The sequence below is a fragment of the Vulpes lagopus genome, chromosome 21, assembly GCF_018345385.1.
Source record: "Vulpes lagopus strain Blue_001 chromosome 21, ASM1834538v1, whole genome shotgun sequence".
Lineage (NCBI taxonomy): Eukaryota > Metazoa > Chordata > Mammalia > Carnivora > Canidae > Vulpes > Vulpes lagopus.
This window is the reverse complement of record NC_054844.1, coordinates 7906678-7925293: the sequence shown is the minus strand read 5'-3', so window position 1 is coordinate 7925293 and position 18616 is coordinate 7906678. Positions and strand designations below refer to the sequence as shown.

General features: G+C 55.4%; 2 protein-coding genes across 4 annotated transcripts; both read right to left on the bottom strand.

Annotated features, from left to right (window-relative positions):
- Positions 1–4034: 4034 nt before the first annotated feature.
- On the bottom strand, positions 4035–11911 carry ENO2 (enolase 2). Of its 2 annotated transcripts, none has more exons than XM_041736903.1 (12): positions 11813–11911; positions 10558–10654; positions 9949–10044; positions 9750–9808; positions 9370–9439; positions 8776–8909; positions 8342–8564; positions 7101–7298; positions 5892–6093; positions 5494–5602; positions 5271–5329; positions 4035–4967 (listed from the first exon to the last, which is right to left on the bottom strand). In XM_041736903.1, exons 2-12 carry the CDS (start codon positions 10640–10642, stop codon positions 4898–4900), a joined length of 1305 nt encoding a protein of 434 aa, XP_041592837.1. In that variant the 5' UTR covers positions 10643–10654; positions 11813–11911; the 3' UTR covers positions 4035–4897. The 2 variants fall into 2 exon arrangements, with proteins under 2 accessions (XP_041592837.1, XP_041592836.1); XM_041736902.1 differs by having other exon boundaries at positions 4035–4136.
- A 583-nt stretch (positions 11912–12494) lies between these two features.
- On the bottom strand, positions 12495–18027 carry LRRC23 (leucine rich repeat containing 23). Of its 2 annotated transcripts, none has more exons than XM_041736905.1 (7): positions 17905–18027; positions 17702–17811; positions 17027–17280; positions 16322–16452; positions 15516–15652; positions 13240–13474; positions 12495–12602 (listed from the first exon to the last, which is right to left on the bottom strand). In XM_041736905.1, exons 1-7 carry the CDS (start codon positions 18025–18027, stop codon positions 12594–12596), a joined length of 999 nt encoding a protein of 332 aa, XP_041592839.1. In that variant the 3' UTR covers positions 12495–12593. The 2 variants fall into 2 exon arrangements, with proteins under 2 accessions (XP_041592839.1, XP_041592838.1); XM_041736904.1 differs by having other exon boundaries at positions 12497–12602; positions 13180–13474.
- Positions 18028–18616: the final 589 nt, after the last annotated feature.

The window sequence follows — 18616 nt, the reverse complement described above, 5'->3', positions numbered from 1 at the left end:
CGCCGCTCCGCCCGCCGCCCGCGCCCGCGCCCGCGCCCGCGCCCGCGCCCGCCCCGCGCAGCCCGCACTCGCGCGCTCCCCGGCCCCCCGCGCGGCCTCCGCCCGCGGCCCCCGCCCCTTCCCGGGCGGCCGCCCCCCACCTCGCCCTCTCCTCGCCCCCTCCTCGAGGCCGGCGGTGCCCCCCGAACGGTCCCGGCCGGAGGCCCCGGCCCGACGCGGGGCTGCGGGCGGGCTGGGCGGCGCGTCCGGCGACTCGCACAGGAAAGCGGACGGCGGAGGGAGGGCGCTTGGGAGAGGGGGATGGGAGAAGGGAGGAAGAGGGAGAAGGAGGGAGCGCGGAGGAACGGAGGAGAGAGGGGCCAGGAGGGAGCCGCGAGGGAGGGAGCGAGGCAAGCTGCGAGGGGGGGCGGCGGGGGAGCCGGAGAGGGGAGGCGCCGCGCGACTTGGCCGAGGCCGGCCGCGGGGGTTGGGGCGCGGGGAGGGGTTCGCCGCGGCCGAGGCGGGGAGCCGGAGGGCTGGGGGAGGGGCCGTGGGCTGTGCTGGCAGAGGCGGGGGCGGACGGAGAAGTTTGGGGGCCGAGGGGCCGTGGCACGGAGGAAGTGGGAGGCTGTGGGTGTGCGGCTGGGATCGGCCTGTCGGGGGTTCGCGGGGGCTTAGGGGGCGGGGAGGCGTGGACGGGAGGGGCGGCTGGAGCTTGGGGTGACAGCGTCTGCGGCCGACCTGTAGCGGGAGACGTGGGGTCACGGGGAGGGGAAGAAATTGGAAAGATGGAGAGAGATATATATACCCTATATCTATAGTCCTACATCTATATAGATATGTGTATCCTGTACCTATAGTATATATCTGTCTGTATATACGGATGGGGTTTCTGCATGAGAGTAGTTTGGAGGTGATTGGTGTCGGGAAAAGAATAGGGAACACAAGAACTGGGGGGCGGTGATGAGGGAAGGCTGAGGAGAGTTCAGAGGGGTCAGCGCGGAGAGGGGGAGAAGTGAGGAACTTTTAGAAGCGATGAAGGGGGTGGGGGAGGTGGGGCCGGAGACTTACTCTAGGGAGGCCTGAGTGCTGGGTGGGAAAGCTGCGGGGAAGACACTGGCTGGACCGCTGGGGCGGTGGGGGTGGGGGTCTCCGAGGAGGATTTCGGCTGGCTAGACAAAGGTAGATAGAATGGGGTGGGGGCCAAGGGGGAAGTAGGTAAAGAAGATTAGAAGGAAATGGAAGATAAACAAGGCCATGGAGGGAGGTCAGAGATTGGGAAGACAAAGAGTGGAGATGGGAAGGGAAAGCAGTAGAAGGAAACCATAGAAGCAGGGGAGGGCAAGCCCCCATGTAGGGAAGGGATTCATTTATAGGAGTGGGACACTATCTTCAGGCCCTTCTGTCTGGTGGTGTCTCAATTTCCCTTCTCAGACCTGTTTGAAGTCACCACAGACAGTACTCTGAGCCACAGATAAGGGGCCCAGTGGGGATTAGGCTCAAGGTAGAGCCAAATCTCCTCGATGTCCTGGTTCCTGGTTCCCCAATCCCAGTTGTTCTACTGTGGAGACAATCCCCACCCTACCCCCAGACCACAGGTTCTTCCTTCAACCCTCCTCACTCTCCAGGCAGCCTAACTGTCAGCCAGCCAGCCATTTCCAGTCTTCAGCCTGAAGCCAGCACCCCATCCCAGTGTCTTCTTCTGGGATGTCTCCCTGGCCCCACACCCTGCAGCAACATCTCCCAGGACAAAGGACACCAAGACGCTGGGTGATTTTTGGCAGCTAAGATTGGGAAGGCCAGAGAATAGGAGGGAGCAGGCTGGGAAACTGGAAGAGCTGGATCTGGAGCTGGAGCCTGGATTGGGAGCTCTTACCAGCTCTCCAGATTTGGGGTGGGAAGAGGGCAAATGCAGGAGCCCAGCCAACCAGAGGCCCAGGATGGATGGGCCCTGGATGGCAGGATCCCACCATCCTTCTGGGAAGGATGGAGATTGGATTTGTAGCAACTCAGTGGATTTTGCCTCATATTTCCTTGGGCCAGACTCAGCTGAGTTCTGGGAATACCCAAAAGCTCTGAATAGATTCTAAAGTACTGACGAATCTGAGCAAGGTGGCCACCTTGGCCCAGCAATGAATCACCACTCTTCATCACTGCTGAATTGGTGGGCAACTCACTTTTCTAGCCCAGCTTCACCTTCTTTATCCCCTCAGTGCCTTCCAGAGACCTGGCCAGCTCCTTATCTCCCCTCCATGGGATTCCCGCCCTCCCTTCCTCAGTGCCCTAGGATGACCCCCGCTCCCTCTCTCCACCCCACAACAACTTTGTTCCAAGACTCCTCCTCTTCCTCCTCATTCCCCTTCGCATTTCCTCTCCTTCCTCACATCTCAGCTCATTCTCCCACTGGGCCTGGGCTCAGGCCCTTCCCAGCTCCCTTGTAGGCCGGAGCTGCTCTCTCTTGTTTTTTAACCACCGAGGGATGGGCTAAGGGTGGTGACATACCCGAGCCTAAAAGAAAAATTTGAGGCAAAGGTAGGAACAGAAGATAGGGAGAGTCAGAGAAGCCAGGGCCTATCCTCTCTGATTCTTCCCCAGCCTGAGGACCAGGCTCACCATTCAGCTTTGGGGTGCATCATCACATACACACACCCCACACCATCCCTCACCCCAGCTCTCTTTATGGCCTCAGCCCCCCACAACTCACTGGTCTCCAGGCAACAGCACAAAGGGAAAGTGGAGAGAGGGGCCAGGGAGGCCCAGATGGAGCTAGCTGTAACCCAATCCAACCCAGTACCTGGGGGAGCGGGGGGGGAGGCATGGCTACCAGAGGAGGCCACCTAGCAAGGAGTGGGGGGAAAGGGCAGAGGTTAGGAAATATGGCTCCAATCACAATCGTCTTGATCAGTCCAGGAATTGGAGGAGAAAGATGGATATCACGGACCCCAGAGAAAACGGAGAGGCACAGAGAAAAGCATGCCCCAAAGGGAACAGAGAGGGGCGCCAGGAGACAGGAGGGAAGAGAAAGATGAGTTGCCCACCCTGAAATTAAGAGGCATAGAGGAGCAGAGGCAAGAAGCTCTCTGAACTGAAAATGGCTGAGGTGTCAGTGACACAGGAAGAAGAGCAGAGACATGGGTCCTGCCCATTCAGGACGAAAATCCTCTCCTTGTCCTGGAGCTGGGCAGGATGGCAGAGAGCCCAGGACCAGAACTCAGAGTAGAAACAGTTTAGGAGGCCCACAGAGGGGACAACCTTGAAATTCCTCCCATCACACCCCTAGCTCGGGCTGAGTGTGGCGTCCCACGGAACCTTGCCTCCCTCTAGTGGCCACAGCTCCCGTGTGTAGCCCTTGCCTGCTGGGTTCTGCTCTGTGTCCCAGCCCCAGGAGAGGGTTTCTCCTCCTGGGGAGTTCCTGGGTCCCTGTGCCAAAGTCAGGGCTCCCTTGGAACTGAAGAGTGATAGTGGGTCTCCAGCCACACACTGGGGTCCTGCTCAAAGGTAAACCCAACACTTGTGGCTTTGACTCTCCAGTTTCCTGAAGATTCCATTTCCTCAGACCCTCCTTTGTAGCCCCGGGTACCACTCCCCTCCCTGGGTCCCCATCTTGCAGGGGGTGATGCCCATACAGTGCTCTTACCCAGAATGACCAAGACTGCATTGGGGAGAGGCCTAGATGGGAGCTTTTCCAGTACACAGCTTTATCCCCTCTTTGGTCATGGCCCTCTAGGAACCTGAGAATAGTTTGCACCCCTTTTCCTAAAAAATGCGCACACACATTTTTGACACTTCTGGGAATTCTCGGTGGAGAACTTTTGGTTCACCCCAGTCCCAGGGCCAGGCTTGATGCTGAGAAGGCAGGGGTGGGGGGGCAACAAGGGTCCCCGCCTGGCCAGGGAGGGGAGGCAGTGCCATCGTCTTAGCCATACTTGTTCAGTTTCTTCCTCTTTTTGGGTCCTCCCCAGCTCTGCTATCCGAGTTCACCAACTTTCGGGTGTGGGCGCTCCATCTTCTCTCCCCGCATATGACTAGAGTAAGACTCTTCAGACACAACAACGCACTGTGATTCAGACTTTAATGGTGGTGCTCATTCCCACGCCACAGATGTGGTGGCGACTGTGGAACATGGCACAGGGGAGCAAGACATTGCTCTGGTGCAGCTGGAGGAAGAACAGGGAAGCCAGGGCTGAGGAGAGAGTGATGGGGAAGCGTCCCCAGGGTACACAGCCCCCACCTCGACCTAGCCGGCTTCGGTTCAGGGCTGGTGTAGACACAAAGGGGCGGACACCAAGGCCCTTTCCTTGTTACCCTTCCAGTTCCAGCAAGACCCTCCCAAGCCCAGGCCATCTTCGATTCTATGACCCGTGAAATACACACACAATCTCTCCGGTCAGGCCAGATTTGGGCTCTGGAGTTAGGGAGAAACGATCAATCAATAAGACTAATCAACGATAAATAAATAAATAATCCCCTAAAGTCTCAGGCCAGGCTCATTAGATCATGCAGCCAGCGCTCCCTTCCACCTGGGCATGATGACCTTCCTGGGCTCCCCGAGACATGGAAAATGGGTGGATGCAGCACAAAGCACGGTGACCCATGGCCCTTCTCTGAACACCTCACCAACCAACCCTGATGCACCTGTGAGACCCTGATTGCTCTGCCTGGATGCCCTTATAATCCTCAGTCCCATGGCCAATTTTTGAGGAGAAAGGACAGAGAAGTGGAGAGTATGGAACCAGGGCGGGGGGGCGGGGGGGGTGTAGTGGGGGGGAGCACACAGCAGGGGGCCAGACAAGCCAAGGAACATGGTGCAGCAGGTCAGCAGGGGTGTCCAGGGTGAAATGTCCTAGAGCAGGACAGGAAGGAAGAAGCTCCAGGAGGACGGGAGGGGGGTTCCAGGTCTCCGCGCAAAGTCAAGGGATCACAGCACGCTGGGATTGCGGAAATTATGTCCGGCAAAGCGGGCTTCGTCTCCCAGCTCTTCTTCAATTCTGAGAGAGATGAGCCAGAAAGGAAAGAATCAGGGAAGCAGGACGCTCCTGCTCTGAGGAAGCCCCTATGCTCTGAGCCAGGCACACCACCTGCTTCTAGGTCCTGGCCCAAGCGTGGACATGCCCTGGCTTTGACCTCCAGGAGCTGTGGATCAGGCCCTCAGTAAAGCCATCATTCAAAAACAAATATTTTCTGGATATCTACTGTTTTCCAGGCCCTGGGTATTGGAGATGGAATGGTGGGCACACAGAGCTTTTAACCCTCTGGGCCCTGGGCTCCCATCATTCCCCAGGTGTCCTCACCTCATGAGCTGGTTGTACTTAGCCAGACGCTCAGAACGGCATGGGGCTCCAGTCTTGATCTGAAACATCCCCAGAGATAAGCAGCTCAGTGGCTGCTTCATCCCCTAAAAGAAAACTTACAAGCTCCCTTGACATTCCCTTGACACCTGCGGACCCCTGGAAAGAGAGCCCCACCCACCTGACTAGAACCCACCAATTCCACACAGATCTCTCTTGCACTCACCTGGCCTGTGCACAGCCCCACCACCAGGTCAGCAATGAACGTGTCCTCAGTCTCTCCTGAGCGATGACTCACCATGACCCCCCAGCCATTCTCCTGGGCCAGCTTGCACCTGCAGCCATACACACCAACACTGATCCCCCAGCCCACACACCAGGCATTCTCTTCCTAGCCCATAGAACCAACACTGGTTCTATGTCAAGAAACACCTGACAGAAAGCTCTCTGGGAGGAGCACAGAGTGTAGGGTGGATTGGGGGGTGGGGCAGAACCAAAAGAGCTGGGAAGGTGACTGCAGGTTTCCCACTCCCTTCAGCATCTGTACCAGTATGAGGCTGGGCGCACTTGCCAGAGGTGTCCTATAGAAACGGGCTGGGTTGGGGAGAGTCTGGGGACACTCACGCTTGGATGGCTTCAGTGACCGAACCAATCTGGTTGACCTTGAGCAGCAGACAGTTGCAGGCCTTTTCCTCCACCGCCCGCTCAATACGCTTTGGGTTGGTCACTGTCAGGTCATCACCCACAATCTGGATCCCTACATTAGCTGTGAACTTGGACCAGGCAGCCCAATCATCCTGGTCGAAGGGGTCCTCAATGGAGACCACTGCAGGGAGAGCAGGAGGGGCTGCTGACCCTCCCTGGGGCTCTGCAGCAAGCAGGAACACCTTCCCCTATCACTCTCTGAAATGACGAATCCCCTGGCTAACTGAACCTGCTTATCCTTACTCCCTGCCTCCAAGATAAGCCTGCCCTGATTCCTATCTCAATTCTTTCAGAAATCCTTCCAGGGGTGCCTGGGGCGGTGGGGGGGGGGCAGTTGAGCATCCAACTCTTGGTTTCAGCCCAGGTCCTGATCCTGGGGTCATGGGATCGAGTCCCTTGATGGGCTCTGTGCTCGGCATGGAGTCTGCTTGAGATTCTTTCCCCCTCCCTCTTATTCCCCTCTGCTCCTCCCCTGCCTCATGCTCCTTCCCTCTCAAATAAATATTTAAAAAAGAAAAGAAAAGCTGCCAAAAAACAAGGATACAGAGTTTTTCTCAAAACTATCTTTGCATTTTTCCCACTTTCACCGCTGGGAAGCTTTTCCTTGGTGCTATTCTAAATCCTCATTCTGCTGCTTTCTCTTGCTCTGTCTCAGGGAAATAGAAACCAGCTTCCTCCATGCGGGGGTCACAGCCCTTGGAAGGCCTGGAGAGAGGAACCCAGCTCCTCCTCAGCCTTCCTGTTCTGCTCCCACAGAGCTTCCAGCTCCGCTCCACATCCACAACTTCCTTAGTCAAAAACACCTATAAGTACAAGTTCTCTGCTGGGCCCGGTAACCGTCTCACCATCTCTGGTTCCTTCCAAAGCCCTCCCCATGATCCCAGTAGCTTTGGAACTTTGATCAGGACGAAGTAGATGAAACAGATTCACCATAGGTACCTGCACATTGACACTACAGACACAGCCCGTCTCTGCAGGAGGCTCCTTCACCCCCAGGCCTGATTCTCAGGCTCTTTTCAGACCTCTGACACCTGAATCAGCACCCCACAAGGTCCAGAGTTGCCCCACATGTCCCTGCCTGCCCCTTGACCCTCGCGCTGCCCTCCCTCCCACAACCCTTGTTCTCACCAGGATAGTCCCTGACAAAGTCCTGGTAGAGGGCCCCCAGCTGGTCCCCAGTGATGTATCGGGAAGGATCAGCAGGAGACTTGAAGTCCAAGTCATATTTGCCATCACGATGAAACTCCGAGGCAGCGACATCCATGCCAATGACAATCTTTTCTGTGTAGCCAGCCTTGTCGATGGCTTCCTTCACCAGTTCCAAGGCTGGGGATGGAATACAGTGAAATTATCAGCGGGAAGGGTGGGCAAAGGGGAATGAGAGTAAGAAAGGAATTCAGAGCCCAGGCGGAGCACTGTTGCTGGGGAGAAGCCGTACTCCAGTTGCTGGTGGGGTTATCCCCACAGCTGGGAAGAGAGGCCCATCTTCTAAGAGGGCAAAGGAATGCAATTCTGTTCATAACAGATTTTTTGTAAACCGTTATTATTTATTGAGAGCTAACTATGTCACCTAGTACAATGATGCTAAGAGGTAGATACTGTTATTATTCCTGTTTTACCGATAAGAAAGATAAGCACAGAGAAGTAAGAAAGATCACGAGGCTCCTGGGTGGCTCAGTGATTGAGCGTCTGCCTTCGGCTCAGGGCGTGATCCTGGGGTCCTGGGATCAAGTCCCACATCGGGCTCCCCACAGGGAGCCTGCTTCTCCCTCACCCATTGTCTCTGCCTCTCTCTCTGTGTCTCTCATGAATAAATAAAATCTTTAAAAAAAGGAAAGATCACCAGCCAGTAACTCTTCAAGTCAAGGTTCAAATACAGGCAATTTGGCCCAAGTGGCTGAACTCTCAGCCACTTCTTGTTATTGTTTCCATTCATTATACAGCTCCTGCCAAGGCAGAGAAAAATTGGTCATCTTCAAGGCCTGAGAGGTTGGGGTGGAAATGGGATAGACTCAGAATAGAATCTCTAGAGTATGGTGTGTCTCATCAAACTGAGAATCCTATGAGGTTCAAGTCCAGGATGGATCCAAGACACCTAGACCACCTCCCAGCATTCCCAGGGGCTCTAGTAAGAACTTACAGTTGCTAACAGATCTGGCTGTGCAGATGAGGGCTGTCCTCTTAGGCCTGCCTGTGAATGAATGTGGCAGACCCTCGGGGACCCAGCCCCAGCACTGGTACCTCTCTGAGCCAGATCGAGGGCCTCCCACCCATACTCCTCAGGCCCCGATGAAGTATGCAGCTCTTCCTGGCCCTCCGTCCCAAGACGGAGTGAGACCCAAAGCAGTCAGTGGGGCTCCTGGCCTCACCTTCACTGTTCTCCAGGATGTTGGGGGCAAATCCGCCTTCATCTCCCACGTTGGTGGCATCCTTGCCATACTTGTCTTTGATGACGCCCTTGAGTGTGTGGTAGACCTCCGCCCCAAGTCTCATGGCATCCCGAAAGCTCTCAGCGCCCACTGGGAGGATCATAAACTCCTGCATGGCCAGCTTATTCCCAGCATGAGAGCCACCATTGATCACGTTAAAGGCCTGGGGGCCACAGAGCAGAAAAGTCACAGAGCACTTCCCTCCTCCACTCCTGGGAGTGTTAAGCCCCAACCTCCCAGACTCGAAGTCTGCTGTCCCCATCTTTTCACTTTGGTTGACTTGATGCACTTTGCCCTCATCATTCCTCACAAGGTTTCATGCTTTCCCCCACCCCACTCCTAGGAGAGGCCTGGGCACGGCGGGCAGGGCTCACCGGCACGGGCAGGATGAGGTCCGAGTTTCCAGCCAGCTGAGCAATGTGACGATACAGGGGCAAGTCCCGCTCGGCCGCCCCTGCCTTACACACGGCCAGGGACACACCCAGGATGGCATTGGCCCCAAACTTGGCTGGGAGATTAGAGAGGAAGGTGCTGAGCATGTCCCCTGTCTTCTTGAGCCCTGGCCTCCACCTATACTCCCCAAACGGAGCCAGTAAAGGAGACCCCCCCTTCTGCATTCCTAGAATACCTCGTTGGTACTCTCCTAAAAACAGTGGGGAGACACGTACACACACATGTGACTTGATGGGAAAGGGCAGAGAGCTCCACCTATTTCTAAAGACCCTGAGACCACAGACTATCTCCTGCCAGCTCGCCCTCTTGGTGCTGCAAGAAGTTCTCCCTTCTGTCCTAATGTCACTCCCTCCCACTACAGTTAAATTCATCCTCTTATTTTGGCTTTGGACGAGAATGGGAGATGGGCTCAGTCCTGGCAGGCCTTCCTTGGGAAGCCCCCACAGTGCTCCATGTGGTCTGCTCCACACGTCCTCCCCCTCATGCCTCCCCACTTGCTCCCAGCCCTGGCTTACATTTGTTCTCGGTCCCATCCAGCTCCAACATCAGATTGTCTAGCTTCTCCTGTTCCACCACAGAGAGACCCTGTGTGCAAAGCCACCATCACCACCCGCCAGAATGGAGGCTGGGCCCTAAAGAATAGGGCCCCACCCCATACACACATACTCTCCTTGAGAGCAGCTTGTCTGCATCGGGGGACCTGAGCTTCATGGAAGCAGGGGCCAATGAAGGAGCCTTCCCACTCTTCCCTTGGTAACCATGATTCCCAAGAGGTGGGCCTTTCTCCCTTTTCTCCCTCCTCCTCTAATCCAGGATTCCTTCTGGGGACCCTGGTCCTGCCCATCCACATCCCCCACCCCCGCCCCTGCTGCCCCCAGCAAATTGTGGGCCTCACTGAGCTGATGAGGGCAGGAGCAATGGTGGTGTTGATGTGGTCCACTGCCTTCAGGACACCTGGGGAGAGGCAGAGAGGCCAGAATGGGTCAGGCTGGGAGGGGCGGTGGGGGGCATGCAAGAAGGGAGTCAGGAACCTGTGGGAGGTAGGAGTATTAAGCTGAGCAATGAGAGAGCCTGGAGGAGAGCAAAGTCCTCACCTTTGCCTAAGTAACGCTGCTTGTCCCCATCCCTCAGCTCCAGGGCCTCATAGATACCAGTGGAGGCTCCACTGGGCACTGCAGCCCGGAAAAGACCTGGGAGAGGAACATGAAATAAGGGGGGGGGGGGCACAGAAGGATACTAAGGGGACCAGAGATTCCTTCAGCCTTCCAGTTCCAAACTGCCTGCTTCGTCCAGTCCCATCCCCACACTGCTCGCTCGCGCTCTCTCTCTCTCTCACACACACACACACACACCTAGTCTCAAGCACAGGCATTGGCCTCCTCATCTGCCCAGCTGAGGTCCCACATGCACAAGTAGGAACCCACAGATATGAAGCTATGCAGGCAGCACACACATGCACACATGCACATGCACATAGGTGCACACACAAAAGTGCAGAGGCACGGTATATTCCATATACTAAAATAGAACACAGAGATCGGCCTATCCTGGCGCCCCTGGACGAGGAGGACCCAACCCCCATAACCCAGGCTTTCAAGCCTGGCCCAGCACCCCATCCCCACTGGGAATCAAGGCAGCTTCCCTCCGGGGCCAGGGGAAATCCAGCCTGAAGGCTGGGGAAAGGCCCATGCCCTGCTCACTACCTTTGGCCGTGTGGAGATCCACCTCCACCGTGGGATTCCCACGGGAGTCCAGGATCTCCCGGGCCCAGATCTTCTCTATCGACATGATGGCTGAGATCTTGGGTGGAAAGGAAGGAAGGAGAAAGATAAGAGGTTTAGAGAGGTGGAGCCTGATCAGTGGGCGGGGCTAAAGGCTGGGAGGGACGGGAAAGAGGTTACTGCAGTGGGTGGGGGGTGGGGAGGAGCTGGCTGCAGTCCGGGCTTTAGGAGGGACCCCCCCCGCCGTGGGGAGAGAAGGTCAATGCAGTGGGGGGCGGGGTAGGATCAAACGGTGAGAAGGGAGGACACCGCAGGGAGGAGGGAGGGGCACTGGCCGAGGTTCCCTGGCGCCCCCTCAGTAGCTCCAGCAGCCGACTGGTGGGGTTCCCCCATTTCAGAGTGTAATGGCTGCCAGGCTTGCATTTCTCCTTGGAGCCAAGAAGAGGATGGGCTGTCTGGGCAGCTGGGGCCTCTCCTCCGGAGCCCCCATCCCACGCCAACTTAACACCCAACCCCCACTCTACGATCCCAGGTTCTCTCCCAAACTACGTACGTCCCTCCTCTTCCCAAGAGACAGACAGTGGAAAAGTCTGGGGAGGGGTCCTAAGGAAGCCCTCAGTCCCTAGGGGTTGAGCAGGGAGGGAGAAGAGATCTGGGGAGAGAGGCAAGGCTGGGCCCATCCTCCCTGTCCCAACCCCTGCCCGCCCTCCCCACCCCCCCTCTGCTAGACAAATTCTCCCCTCCTCCCATCCCTCCCCCGTGCAGCAGCAAGAGGTAATGTAAAAGGAGAGAGGCAATGTGGGGGAGGAGTGAGAGAGGAGAGTCTAGGAGTCTAGGGATGCTGAGGAATGGGAAAAGAAGATATTTCCCCACAAGCAAAGCCAGGGGACGTGCCAGGATAAAAAAGCACAGTCGGCGGGGGGGACCCCGAACTTAACATCGACAGAACCGGAGGCGAAGAGGGGCATGGGGAGAGGGTCAGTCAAGGGTGGAGAAAGGCCCAGTTAGAAACAGGTGTAGAGAGGCCTGGTGCCCAAAGGAGTTGGGGGCGACGGCCAGAAACCGAGAGGAGAGGTCCCAGAAGGCCGGGGAGGGAGGGTGCCGGGGAAGGTGCGGATGACGGAGCAGGTGCGCAGCGCGGCTGGGCTAGGGATGCGCGCGGGCCCGGGGCGGGGGCGGGGGGCGCGGCGGCTAGGGCAGGGGGCCGGAGGGGCTTAGGGGCCTGCTGGGGCTTCACCTCGGGGCTGCAGACTCAGCCTGTGGCGGCGGCGGCGGCGGCGGCGGCGGCGGCGGCAGTGGCGGCAGCGCAGAGAAAGCGGGAGTGGCGGCGACGGCGGCTGCGGCTCCGGGCGGGGGGCGGGCGGGGGGAGGCGCCGATAGGGCCGGGCGGGCGCATGTGACCCGGAGCCCCCGATGAGTCAGGAGCCTCCGGCGGAGGAGCACGTAGGAGCGCGGGCGGGGGGCCGACGGCGGTGGGATGAGGGGGGTCCCGGAGGAGAGCGATGCGGAAGAGGCTGGGGGCGACCCAGGACCCGGACCCCAGCACCCACGCGCGCTCACACCCACGCCCCGCTCCCCTCGAAAGTAACAGGCACAGCCCCGCACCAGTGAAGCCCATGACAGCCTTGGTGTCTCATAAACTCCCTCAGACACAAGAGTATCAAAATGTCTCTTTATTTGATAACCAAATTGTTCCTAACACACCCAGCTGCCTCCGCAGCTCCTCCGCAGCCAACTCTACAAGCGTCCCCTGGGTGCAGGCCTGGCTCTCCCAGACCTGCCTGAGGGCCCCCCGCCCCACCCACCCCCACCCTACCCCACCCTACACACGCACCCCCAGGTTCCAGGCGGGGCTCGGGCCCACCCCGAGGCTGCCCAGGTGCCCATCACAGAGCCTGGACGGCAGGCGGGGATGAATTCCCAGGGCTGAGGCAAGAGAAGGTGGGCTCTGTCTCAGAATGAGGGGTGTGAATGTAGCAGCACGGCTCCTAGGAGACTTCTCAGGTCCGGGGCCAGTGTCAGATCTCCTGGAGGAAGACAGCAGAAGTAAACCCCGGGCCATGCCTCATTCCCCTTGCTGTCTGTGACCAGGTCCAGAGTGCCCAGCCACCACACTTCCTTGGCTCATCTCCTCAGTCTCTTTCTGCCTCATCCTACCCTTCTTTCCCTACCCTCCTTGTTTCCTGTCATTTTTGGCTTCAGATTTTTAGTGCGAGATCTTCTTCCCCTGCCTCCTCTCCTCCACCCAGCTTCTATCCTCCACCACCACCTCCACCCTCCTTCCCCTACCCCCACCATGCCCCAGACCTGTCCTTTCTGGCTGATCTACAGATGTGTCAGATGTGGCTATCCGCCCCACACAGGCCTCTTCCTTCCTTTCCCTCTCCTAATGTATTCTCCTAAGCCTTTCCTCACCCCTTTCCAGGCCCCTCTGGTCGTCTCTACTCACCCTGAGACACACACCCTCCACCAGACTCCTAAGTCTGTCTTTCCAGGGGTTCTCCTTGCTATATCCCTTCCTCAGCCACCTCCTCAGTGAGCAACTTCTCTTGCCCTGTCTGACAGACCCTTGGCCTCCTCCTGCCTCTCCATCAGCTTCCTTACTATCCTGGGAGGCGGGAAGAGCTACATAGATGTCTGGTCCAGTTCTGAGTCGTGCTCAACCTCAGCCTCCTGCTCCTGGGTCTCCTTCAACCTCTGACGGATCTCATCAGCATCGGCCCGCTCCTCCTCTTCATAGAAATCTTTATCCAGGCGTTCGAGGTGTGCTATCTGCACCAGGGCCTCCTGGCGGTAGTCAGCCTCATCTGTACATGGGTTGTCCAATAGCACCAGGGCTCGCAGCTTGGGCAGGTCCCGAAGCTTGGCCAGCTCCTCCAGGTGGGTCACCATGTTGCCCCTGTGTGGTCAGGAGGGATTTACCCCGGGGGCATAATGGGTTTGGGGGCCCCTCCACTGCCAGGAATAGGACCTCTGGGGGACTCTCCCACTGGGTTCCAGTTTCCCTAGAAACTGCTAGGCATAGCCAGATAGTATGGCAGAGCCAGGGCTGTCCGACCTTCCTCCACTCCTGCCTCTCCCCTTCCAGGAAGCTGTGAGAGCCACAGTGTGTTCTGTAACACACCAGTGTGCTGATGCTATTTCTCCTTCTGCAGCCACAAAGCTAGGTCACAGCCCTGTCTTGTAGTTGGAGGGATGGGGAATCTCCCTCTCAGGGTCAGACTTCTTCTCTGTCAGTCTTATCTAATCAAAGGTTAGAAAGGAGGCCCCAGGCCAGTGGAGCAGGAACTAGATCTAAGCTCAGGAAGGTGGGTGCTGTGTTGGTGCTCCCCTCAGAAAGAAGCCTAGGGTTAGGGATGGTCTGAGGCCTCCTGGCCTGAAGAACAAGCTTCATCTAATGTGCCTCACTGTGCAGTATGTTTCTTTTCATGTTCTTGCCTCATGCCTTTATGAAATCAGATTTTTTTTTAAGGTTTTATTTATTTATGAGAGAGAGAGAGAGAGAGGCGCAGAGACACAGGCAGAGGGAGAAGCAGGCTCCACGCAGGGAGCCCCGACATGGGACTCCATCCCAGGTCTCCAGGATCAGGCCCTGGGCTGAAGGCGGCGCTAAACCACTGAGCCACCCGGGCTGCCTATGAAATCAGGTTTAATCATTTCGGCCTTAACCTCAATAGAGGTGACTAAACCTCATGAAGAGTTTATCACCGGAGCACTCCGTGCACTCTGTGCTGGACTGTCCTGTGCTTTGCAGGGCAGGGGGCTTAGTATCTTTGGCCCCAGAGGCATTTCCTAGTCATTGAGATACCTCTTTCCCACTACCCTTACTTCCAAACAACCCCAGTTAGCAGCCACTGAAGGCTGGGGCAGGGGGGGAGGGGTCTCTTATCTCTATCTGGACCATCAATAAGAAAAGAGCACTCCCCCAACCCTACCCAACCAGAATGGCAGAACTAATTAGCAAAAGATCACTCTAAGAACCATGGCAGGAACTGGGAGCTTCAAGGTGTAACCATCTCTCCCTACTTGGAGGTTCTCTTTCCATTGCCAGCTTTGAGAATTTGACCGTGTTGACTAAGCAGGCAATTTCCTGACATCTTACTTAAAGAAACATGCCTAAAATCCTCCATCAGACGAGGAAAATCCCCCAAATCAATCCCCAGTGGCTTTCTATCTAAAGATTTTCTCTCAAATACTCTTATCTCCTCAAATAGCACATCTTTTTTTTTATATCAGTAAGGGAGCCATCTTCTCAGGAGAAGAGAGGCAGGAAATGGGAAGGGGAAATAGGGGTCCAGGAGATGTATTAGGGCAGTGGAAATTTACATGGAATAGGACCAAGAAAAGAGAATTGGAGCCAGACTGCAAGTCCCTTGAGAATGAGGACCATCTCTGGCACATACCATGTTCTCAATAACTGTGGATTTATTGAATAGAGAATCAGAGAGGGATGCCCGGATGGTTCAGTGGTTGAGTGTCTGCCTTTGGCTCAAGTCATGATCTGAGTCTTGGAATCGAGTCCTGCATCAGGCTTCCTGCAGGGAGTCTGCTTCTCCTTCTGCCTTACGTCTCTTCCTCTCTCTGTGTGTCCCTCATGAATAAATAAATAAAATCTTTAAAAAGAAAATTATAGCAGAGAACTTCTTTAGTCTGGAGAAGGAAACAGCCATCCAAGTCTAAGAGGCACAGAGAAACCCCCCTCAAAATCTGTCTCTTACGAATAAATAAATAAAATCGTAAAAAAAAAAAAAAAAAAAAAGAATCAGGGATCCCAAGGCTATACACAGTCAGGAAAGGAGGGGTAAATATCAGGTTGAAGAATGAGGTGAGAATCTAGGAGTGGACTAGGATTGGGGGTTTGGAACCAGGGAAGAACATGAGGTCAAGAGCTTCTCCTGGTCCAGGGCAGGAACAAGGTGGGACCTGGAAGGGGTGCCTACCTCAGGTTGAGATACTGCAGTGATGCCATTTCCTTGGAGAAGCCACTCAGAGTTTCAATCTGGTTGTCTCGAAGATGCAAGGTAGTGAGATTGCTTAGGTTCTCCAAACCCTCCACCTTCTTCAGCATGTTCTGGGCCTAGCCCCCAGGATACAGTCCATGGATTGGGAAAAGGTGGTAGGGACAGGGAAGAGAAGTCAGAGATGCAGGAAACTTAAGAGTGGAGATGGAAGGGTGAAGGAGGGGAGTGAAGATGGGTAGAGATAGGTGTAAACAGAAAAGAAGCCTAGGAGAAGCTGCTGGTCCAGAGAAAGGCAGCAGTAACCCCCTGCTGCTCATCCCATCAAAGCCACCTCTGATTCAGGAGGAGATGCTTCAAACCACCCAGATGCCCAAGAACCCTCACTGCTCCACTGAGGAGGAATGCCTTCAGCACCAACCATCCTAGAATGAAGAAGCTCACAAGTCAAAAAGACTTAACATTTCAGTGGCTCCCTTGGCTTGATATCTGTACCTCGGTTATGGCAAATTATGCTACTACCTGTGTCAAAACAAATTGTCTCTATTCTCATGTATTATACATTAGCAGCCCTGCTAGGTAGTAAGGACCTTGTCTTGTCTGTTTTAATTTTGCATCCCCACAGCATCTGGCACCAAGTGAGTGCTCAATAAATGATAATGATAAATGAACCAAATGATCGTGGTGATGATGATGGTGTTAGTAGAGCCTACTAGAAGCCAGGCATCCTGGCCCCCAGAACACCACCCTTTTCCCTACACCAACCACCCTCTAACCCAGCGAGCTACCAGGTAGAGGTTCTTCAGCTTAGGAAGATTGATTCCCAGAGTGCTCTCCAGCTGGTTCCCCCGAAGCTCCAGTGTGTGCAGGCTGAGCAGCTTCTGGGGGTCCAGACCTGTCACCCTGCGGATGCGGTTCCCTAAGGAGCAGGAGAGTGTTAAGAACTCAGAGGGCCGCTTCAAATGTTCAGCAGCAGAGCCTGAATGTTGGGAGCCTCTGCATCATCCTCTCCCTCCCATATGAGGTGGCTATGAGGAGGGACAGCTCCAGACTTAACACCTCTGGGGCCCTGGGGCACTCCTTCTCCTCCCTCAAATATTGGCTCAGATGTCAGCTTTTCAATGACCCTTGTCCTAACCAACCTGTTTGCAGTTGCTACCTGTGCCTATCTCTAGTCCCTTTATCCTAATCTATTTTCCACCACACATATCTCCTCTTAACATACTCTATAGATTTACTTAGTTATTACGTTTACTGATAGTTGTCTGTCTCCCCCTGACTAGAATGGAAGCTGTATGAGACTAGGGATTTTGTTTGTTCACTGCTACATCTCCAGCACATAGAAATGTCATAATGGAGCATAAGGACTGTCTGAATGAATGGATGGATGGATGGAAATTGCTGTGTGGCACAGCCAAAGACCACACTGCCCACTTCTGTTGGCCCCAAGCTATGAAGGAGAGAACCTTGTGTAGCCCAACTTAAGGACCTACCTTTGAGATCCAGGCTGCCCAGACGAGGGTGAGAGATGCCCTCAGTGTCAGTGATCTGGTTATAGGCAAAACTGGCAACCTGCAGGTAGGGCAGTTCATTCAGCTGGGCACTCCGCAGATTGTTGCCATCAGCCTTGAGCCAGAGCAGGTGGGTAAGGTAATTGAGTGGTGACAAGTCTGTCAGGTGGTTCTCAGAAACATCCACATAGCGCAGATGGATGTAGGAACGCAACAAGTAGATGTCTGTCAGGTCCCTAAGAGATGAAGGAGGCCAGAGTTAGGGTTAAGTACCCAGTAAGAAGCAGAGGTGCTAAAGCAGAGGACAATGTGGAGATGGAGAAGAATGGGTGACTGATGGGAGTGGTGAGGGAGGAGAGAAGATAGGTGTGTTCTTAACAGTGATCAGGGGCATATGTCTGCAAAAAGCCAAGAACCGACATTCTGATGGACAATTGAAGGAGCCCAGTAGGAATTCCCCAACATACCCTTGCAGCGTCTAATTCCCCAGGCTAGCTCTAATGTGGGGAGTCACAGGGTTCTGGAAAAGCAAATTCTATCCTTCCCTTCCACTGGCCAGAGTAAGAGAGATCCAAACTCCCAGCAGCAACACCCAGGAATGAGGGTGAGAAAGGAGATTGGGCCCTACGACGGCAGCCTGGTCCTCCATAAGCGCACCTCTCTTTAACCTCCAGCTTGACATAAGCATGAGCCAGTCCATTGCCTGTCTTAGAGAGCAAAGAAAGCCCTTCCTTCAACATGTCCTCTGTGAGTGGCGTGGGCATCCACTGCAAGAGGAAGTGGAATCAGGCATCCCCTTCCAGCCCAACCAGATCCCTTAGCTTTAGGACCCCACCAATTCCAGGATTTCATGCTCTCACTTCCTCTGAGTACTCCTCTCCCTCCTTCTTGTAGTCCTCCCACTCCTCTGTTTCCTTCTCATCATCTTCCTTTTCCAGATCATCCTGATCTGGCTCGAAATCTTCCAGGTCTTCATCTGACATCTTTCTTCTCTGCTGACGACTCTGGAGTAACAGATCAAGCTCAGTGCCCCTCCCAAGAAAGAATGTCTGTCTCCTCGGCTTGCCTCCATTGACGGGATACCCTTCCCATCCATCATCCCTGACCTCCTCCCAACTGCGTTTCTCTCCTTATCCCTGAGAACACCTCATTTTGACTCCCAGCCTCCACTTCCGATTTCCCACCAAGGACTTCTGTCCCTTCAGTACGCCTTTCCAGGCCTTTCCAGCCCTCCAGCGGGGCTCCAACTGTCCCATTGTAGCTCCGCCTCCCTGCTTCTTGGCCTTCTCCTCCCCAGTTCTTCCCACCTCCTCCTTAAACCACGTTCCCCTACCAACCTCCTACAACCCTCCCCTCCTTTCTATTCCTAACTCATGCTCCATTCATTTCTTTTTTACTTTCCCACCCTATCTAGCCCCATTTCCCTGTCCCCTCTGGGGCACCAGACTGACGCAGTCTCCAACCCTCCCACCCAATCCTTCGCAAGGGGCGCAGACCCTGGCTCTGCTCCACTAAAGGTGAGGTTCCGGAGAGGGTCTTGGCTCTGACTGAGAAAGGTAGTTTTGGAAGAGG